At 36.0% G+C, this 7959-nt stretch overlaps 1 protein-coding gene across 1 annotated transcript; it reads left to right on the top strand.

The window, feature by feature from the left end:
* Positions 1 to 4789: 4789 nt before the first annotated feature.
* On the top strand, positions 4790 to 5491 carry LOC103965428 (lysine-rich arabinogalactan protein 19-like). The gene has a single exon (XM_009378484.3). It carries the CDS (start codon positions 4790 to 4792, stop codon positions 5489 to 5491), a length of 702 nt encoding a protein of 233 aa, XP_009376759.2.
* The last annotated feature ends 2468 nt before the right edge of the window (positions 5492 to 7959 follow it).

The following is a 7959-nucleotide window of genomic DNA, read 5'->3' as shown; positions in this document are numbered from 1 at the left end:
AGGGATAAAATTTGCTCTTCAAATTTATTCAACCCCCTGCTTACTACAGACTTAAATAAGTTTTGGGAGACAATTAGTTTCCCTTCCTAGAGAATTTATCTCAAAGTCGAAGTAGAAGATCTACATCAAATTGGGAAACAACTCTCTACTCACCTAAGCAACTTGAGATTTTTACACCCACTGCTCTTTTCTGCCAGTAGCCCCAACATGTGTGGGGAACTTTTTGGAGCCATAAATAATAACAAAAATTCACAAGGCTACATGTGAGTTTTTGCCTAAGAAAGACAAGATTGCCCTCATTAAATGGGCAGACTTCTTAGATACTCCCACGCATGACTCAACATCCTTGGAAGTTCAACTAGCTGACGACGACTGCTCAAAGCTCTCTTGCTCATGGCAAGAAAAAGTCAACGGCATTAAAAATATGATTAATTACTAAATCATATCTTTAATACATTCCTAATTAAAGATCAACTATGTTCAATTAAGTAATCTCTATTTCAATCAATAAGGGATACTCTCACCATCATCCCTAGATATTATCTCCTAATTAATATCTTAGGAATTTTCTTACCTCATTCATCCAACCAATGACACATATTGGCCAATAGGATGCCGTCATGTGTAGAGCAAAACTCTACACCCATGGTCGGTCACACCTCCGTATAAATACTTTTATCTCCACCAAATTTTGGCAAGTTTTTCTATAATACAAAAAACCGTAAACACTCACTCTATACAGAGAACTAACTTAGGCATCAGAGATCTGTTGGCCTAACTCCTAAATTGATCAAATGTGTTGATTATTTTGTAGATACTTTTTCGTCAAGACTGAAGATGACGAAAATTGTCTACTACACCCTAGAATGTGCTCCCCTTGCAGTGCGTTGTTATTTTGTTTGTTGTTTTCAATAATATCTTCAAACTAATTTTCAAATCACGTTTTTAGTTTATTGTCTATTAGTTAGTTTTGTGTCTTGCTTGTGATTGGTAAATCAAGGAATGTTATTAACAAGAAAACGTTAACAATCGTCGTGAGTACAATCTCGTATTCTGATAGGCTATAGGCTGGTTTGGTATTACAAAAGAACTGCTTCTGCTGTGATATGAGAATAATCAGCTGTGAAATAAAGCAACAGAGTATTTGGTAAACTTTTTTGTAAAAGAGCTTTTGAAAAAAGAAAAAAAAAGCAGTATGATAGTGTTAAATGTAAAATAATAAACTAGCCCTATCTTTCTTTTATTCATCTTCATTTATTAATAATCCATGTCTTTTATTTATTAATAGTCTCTCTAGAAGTCTCCTATTTTTCTTTTGGGAATTGTTATTGACATTCCAAACTTTCTATATTTAGAAAGAAAAATACACTTGCCCTATCTTTCTTTTATTCATCTTCATTTATTAATAATCCATGTCTTTTATTTATTAATAGTCTCTCTAGAAGTCTCCTATTATTCTTTTGGGAATTGTTATTAGCACCCCAAAATTCTCATTCTACACTCCAAACTTTCTATATTTAGAAAGAAAAATACACTTGTGAGGAGTGTAGAATGAGATTTTTGGAGTGCTAATAACACTTCCCTTTCTTTTATCCATCTTCATTTGTTAAGTGGCATCAAAACCCATTTTAACTCTAAACCCTTCTTCAGCCCGCGCACCTTCCTTCCTAATTCCTGTCTGTAATCCTCGACAACAGAAAACACTCCTCTCTGTTTAGTTTATCAAACACCCCTCTCTGTTTAGTTTACCAAACACCTTCAACATAAAAACTTTGAAAATAAGTATTTTTTTTCTTAAGCACCTCAATGCCAAACCATACCTATATCTCATAAAAACTTTGAAAATCAGCAGTTTTTTTTTTCTTAAGCACCTCAATGCCAAACCATACCTATATCTTTGGAATATCCACTTGCGAGTCATAAATTATTGGCGCCATTTCGAAGGATTGAACATACGTTCTTTTCCCAACTACGTGCCTTTCTTTATTGTATTTTAATTAGTTTGTCTTCTTTTTATCTTTCAGGTAGTATATGACCAATAAACCGTTGTTAGATCTGTTAATTAAAGCCATCTTTTAATCATTGTTCCAAATATGTGGGAGCCGAAATACGTATTGTACCTGTTGGAGGCATCATTGAATTCAAGGAGGAGTTGAAACGCTCCAATAGCTTGCTCTAGGCTCAATCACAAAAGAAAATTCGTCCCCTCCGTCCAGCCCTCATTTAAGTTCACAACAATGCTACTCAGACGAATAAGGAGGAGATGGAATTTGCCAACAACGAGATCATGAGCAAGCGGCTCTTTACTACGCTAATCTAACAAAATATATCATATGAAAAAAAAAAAAAAAAAAAAAAACGAGATCATGGGAGACCCTGATATCCCCAACAATCCCCACCTCATTTATGCTCCCCACTTTTTTTTTTTTTTTTTCTTTTGTACAAATATATTTAACAAAATTTTTATTTTTACATTCTATTTGTATCATTTCTCTAATAACGCTACTCGGATGAATAAGGAGGAGATGGAACTTGCCAACAACGAGATCATGAGCAAGCGGCTCTTTACTACGCTAATCTAACAAAATCTATCGTATGAAAAAAAAAACAAAAACAAAAAAATCCCCACCTCATTTATGCTCCCCACTTTATTTTTTTTTTCTTTTGTACAAATATATTAACAAAATTTTTATTTTTATATTCTATTTGTATCATTTCTCTAATAAAGATGAGATCCACATATGTTGGTGAGTCGTACCTCTTTTATAAAGATGGTACAAATAATGCTACAAATAGAGAATAAGTGTAGCACTTAATCTCTAACAATAAAAGCGTTATCAATTTTGTACTTTCAGCTAACTTGGACAAATGTGTGAATGATGTATGATAATGAGACAAAATATTTACTTAGCCACTCGATCATAAGCATATGATGCAATAACGTAAGTTGACTGTATCTAAATGTTTAAAATAATACTTGTAGCACAAATGCACAAAACAATAGGCTCCAAAACACAAATGTTATGTATGAAAGCAAAAAAGTCTATTCATAAATCTTTATCCCCTGCAGAATACACGTGATAAAATACAATTTTGTACGTCATGCGTTGCGCCATACGATTAAAGAAATGTCAATCTCACGCCTGAAAAGTATGTAAATATCAGATGATTTATTTCTCTTACAAACATTAATATTAGCCTACAGATCTCTTTTTAAGGATTGAAATTAGAGACTCTGGTGCATGCTAAAAGTTTGGTGTAAGTTAAGTAGTGCAAATTCTTTTGTTTAATTTTGGAACAAAAGTTAGGCAAATGGCTGAAAACTAGGGGTGGAAAAAATTCCCGAAAATCCTGAACCAAACCGAAAAAATCCCGATCTCAAACCAAAAATTTCCCAAACTGAAATTCTCGAAATTTTCGGAATGCTATCCCGAACCAAGCCCAAAATTTCGGTATGGGATTCGGGATTGGCTTCTCGATATTTCGGGAATCCCATACCAAATCGAAAATATATAATATTAATTATTATATATATATTCATATACATATATATATATTATTCTTTTTATAATTGATGCTAGAAGTTTCTAATTCATGCTCGGCAACCTGGAATGCCCTACACCTTGCATATTTTTCATGTTCTGTTTGATATTCATGTAGATTTTATTATTGCTGCTGCTATGACTGATGATTTCAGAAGGCTTGATTCTTTTGTCTCTCAACAGATTGCAAAAAGGGTTTAATTAATTTGAATTTTGACTATGATAAAAACAGTCAAGCATGCCAGTGTTCAATTAAATGGTAGTGTGAATGAAATGAAATTCCTAGTTCATGAATGTGTTCTTGAATTATATATTTGAAGAACAATTCATAATTTCATATTTCAATTTGGGATTCCCGATTTGTCCCAAAATCCCGAAAATATTTCAGGATTCCCGAAAATTTGGTTTGGGATTGGTCTTCAAATTTCCGTTCCGAAAAATTTCATTTGGGATTCGGGATACTAGTTTCGGTATGGTATCCCATACCGAACCACCCCTACTGAAAACTGGAAACAAATCATGCAAGAGATAAAAATTGTACCAACCATTGTCAATGACTTAATGGTATGAAATCTCTATGCAGCTTGTTTTGAAAATTAGCAAATTTATAAAGTTACGTTTTTGGTATATGAAAATTCATCGTGGACGGTTGTAACTTGTAATATTGTATTTTTTTAGCAAATTTGGTAATGTTACGTTTAGTATATGAAAATTCATCGTGGACAGTTGTGACTTGTAATGTTTTAATTTTTTTATCAATGGTGAATGATAATAGTACTGTTGAATTAAAAATTAATTTTTTTCTAAACATGTTGAAGAGCTTTTACCCTTTGATCCTCTGAAAAAAAATTCTTGAATCCACCACGGGGTCCAAACCAGAACAACATTCACAAATTAGTCAACAAGATTACATCCCAGTGGACGACCGCGAATCTTACAGTTATTCGACGACAAATCAACCGGACAAGCCTGTCATGTCGTACCAAGTAACGGCTACTTTACCGATTATAGCCAGTGGCACCCCATTCCACCTTTCCCCAACGGTCGCATTTTCTGATTTGTCCCGCGAACAAACTTCCGACACTTCTTTTCACAACGTTTTTAAATCCCAATTATTTTTCGGAAAAAAAAAAAAAACAGAAGAGAACTTTTTCCCTTTAAATTCATCTCCTTCCTCAATCTCTCAGAACTGAACAATCATTCACAACAACAATATTAATCTGAGGTATCATTTGGAGATTCCAAAGATGCATAAACTTGTTGTAGTACTCTCTGTTCTTCTCCTGTGCGTCGTCCCGCATTTCAATGTGGTACAAGCAGGCAATGCGCCTGCTCCTTCCCCAAAACCCACCAACACCCCCACAAAGCCGCCGCCTCCGCAACCCTCTCCTGCTTCTTCTCCGACCACTTCTCCTGCAAAGCCTCCCGCGTCCACTCCGAGCCCTCCGACTCAGTCGCCGCCTTCGCCTTCTCCCAAGACCTCTCCGCCAACTTCCCCGCCGACCCCAACTCCTTCGGCGGCGACCCCACCCACCGTCTCTCGGGCGTCCCCTCCCACATCGGTTTCTCCGGCGAAGAGCCCGTCCAAGAGTGTGTCTCCACCGGCTCAATCACCGGCGCCCCCTACGCCCACCGTTGCCTCTCCGGCCAAAACTCCGGTGAGCGCTCCTAAGAAAAGTCCGGTCGGTGCTTCGCCAGTTGCAGAGGGTCCTGAGATTGCAGAGACCCCATCGTTACCAGTGGGCATTCCTTCGAGTTCTGCAACACCGGCAGGATCCCCGGGAATTTTCCCTTCAAGGGGGGGTAGCCCACCGATTCCGGCGCCGGCAAGTCTGTCACCTGATAGTGCTGCCCAGGGTCCATCAAGCGATGAATCGTTTGCTTCTGGTTTGAATGCGGTTCGGGTTGTTTTGAGCGGGCTGTCTGTCTGGGTTGCTTTGGCTCTCTAAATCAATACACTTCATTTCCTGTTCTCAAGAAAAGATATAAACAATTTTATTAATTAGGACTTAATTCTCTTTTTTTAGCCCTGTACTGATTACCATTGGTGTACTTTCTATCATTTTCTATTGAATGATAAATATTCGTTTATTATCAGTATTTATTTACTCCTTAATTTGTTTTGATTTATTTTTTATTTTTTGTTGTTGAAAAGATGGATTTTTTGTTTTGTTGAAAAGATAGAAATTTATTAAAGTCGAATAACAAGATTTACATTAGCTGAAAGAATACTATAAAAAATCCGGACCAATCTCATCCCAAAGAAACTTGCCACCATGCTTGGTAGCAAACGAAGCCACCATGCGAGTAGCAAAGTAACCTTCCGCACGAACAAGCCCGAACTTAACAAAATCAAAATGCATAGCTAAATAATCAATATTAAACATCACCCCTTCTAATATTGCATCTTGTTTCATTTGCTTTGCTTAAGTTCTATAGGACGGAATAAATAAATCTAAAGAAAATCAATACATAGTAAGAAATTGAGGGTGTAAAAAAACATTTTCCTACTTTTCTTGGTGCACTGCATATGCCTTTATAGTTGCTATGACTATGGCTCTAACCTATTTAGTCTAGCTTCTCTGACTACAGTGCGTAATTAAATTTGAGGAAAGGCTTGGTGTGGTGATCAAAATTTTGGAATGGTTTTCAGTATTCAGACCCAAATGGTGAATTAGATGGTCCATATCCATATGGATTTTTTGAACAAAAACAACTGAAAAAAGCAGACATAAAAGTAGATTCCACCCCAAGAATTTGGCAACTTCATCCTCCTCCTCGTGTAGCTCCCTGCATTTGCATTTCTCCACAAAAACCACTACTGAGTCTCAGCTTCACTCAAGAGTTCCTTCAGTTGCATTTATAAGTTTTCATAGTCTTCGATGTCGTATTTCTGTAATGCTGAAGACATTGGTGAATGCAAGATTAATTAGTTGTAGTTGTGAGTTGAATGTGGTGATATGTTGTATGAATAATGGGTGAACTTAACGATACATGTATGTATAGAGACGATATTCATGTCAAACCGAATGTTTAGGAATAGTTGATTGACCAAGTATATATAGAAGGAATTCATGTTTGTAGAAACTGTAATATATAGAAGGAATTCATGTTTGTAGAAAGTGTAAGTTGTACCAAGAAATCAGTTTGGAATATCAAAGAGTTCGTTCAACGAAGTCGTTGTGTGGGAGCTCTATGCAGCCCTTGGGATGTTAATCTCCAGAATTTCGTTCGTAGACTGCTTCTGCCCTACTTTTTATAGTGTTTCCCTTTGCTTTCACATGAATATACAAAATTCCTACACTTTTGCTGAAATTACTTCTCTTTTTGAGTGAATTGTTAATTGCTTGTATGTATAAGAATATCAACCTCCTAGTCGTATAAATTGGATTTTCCTCTTCATAATTTGACATGTTTCGTCAGGCAAATTCCGTTGAAATGAGTTCAAAACTTGCAAAACTTAGGTTGGCAACTGTTCTTGCTTGCTGTCTATTTGATGCGGTTGCATATACTTCCTTTTTTGTCCTTGCATTTCTCGGGTACAAGAAAAGTACAGGGAACAATCAAGCAGCTTTGTGAAAGCACTTTTAGGGGTAACAAACTCTCAATTTTCTTTTGCACTCTTTTATGAATTTCATTTGGATGGGAATGGTTAGGTGATATTACTTGTTACACCAGAAAAGGTTTGGTTTTGGTATAAAAGCTTAACTGCAAAAACATATCTGAAAGGTTTCGTTTAGTTACTAAGAAAGTTCAAGAGGGGTCAAACTCCTTAGGTTGAGGCTCTCGTGTGCTAAAACTAGTCCACTTTATTGTCTCGTACTGAGAACTTTAAGTTGCTTTTCTGTTACAACAATTCAAACAATTTGTCATCCAAAATACACTTTCATAATGTATCTGTATCATAACTATAACACTGCAATTTCTGGGAAACCTTTGCAACTAGCAGCGCATTACTTTATTAGTTAAGATGATTTAAACATAAATACTTTAATGCATATTCCAAAAATACCTGAATCAACCAATGCCGAAAAACAAATGTCTTAAACATGATCAAAACTCCCACTGTTCTGCAGTACCAAAAACTTCTAGCACTTCCATCTTCCTTATATGTTTCTTGAATACTGCCATTGTAATGGCCTTGTTCAACGAATCTGCTATCATAGAACCTGTCTCCAAATAATTAATTTTAACCAAACCAATCATCACCTTTTCATGAGCAACAAGAAGCTTAATCTCCAGGTTCCTTGTAGTAGTGTATCTCTTATTGTTCTTTGTGAAGAAAATCACTGCACTATTATCACAGTAAAGCTGAATAAGTCTTGAGATTGAGTCAACAATACGAAGACCATTGATAAATCCTTGAACCAAACTACCTAATTCACAATTTCACAACAAGACAAGTACTCAACCACCA

The sequence above is a fragment of a genome, unplaced genomic scaffold (genome assembly GCF_019419815.1).
Source record: "Pyrus x bretschneideri cultivar Hongxiangsu unplaced genomic scaffold, Pyrus_bretschneideri_v1 Contig31, whole genome shotgun sequence".
Classification (NCBI taxonomy): Eukaryota; Viridiplantae; Streptophyta; class Magnoliopsida; order Rosales; family Rosaceae; genus Pyrus; species Pyrus x bretschneideri.
The sequence above is the reverse complement of the archived record's forward strand: the minus strand, read 5'-3'. Positions and strand labels throughout refer to the sequence as shown.

Bases quoted from the DNA above. Each gene is read 5' to 3' on its own strand.
- LOC103965428 (XM_009378484.3), top strand. From the start codon at position 4,790: ATGCATAAACTTGTTGTAGTACTCTCTGTTCTTCTCCTGTGCGTCGTC.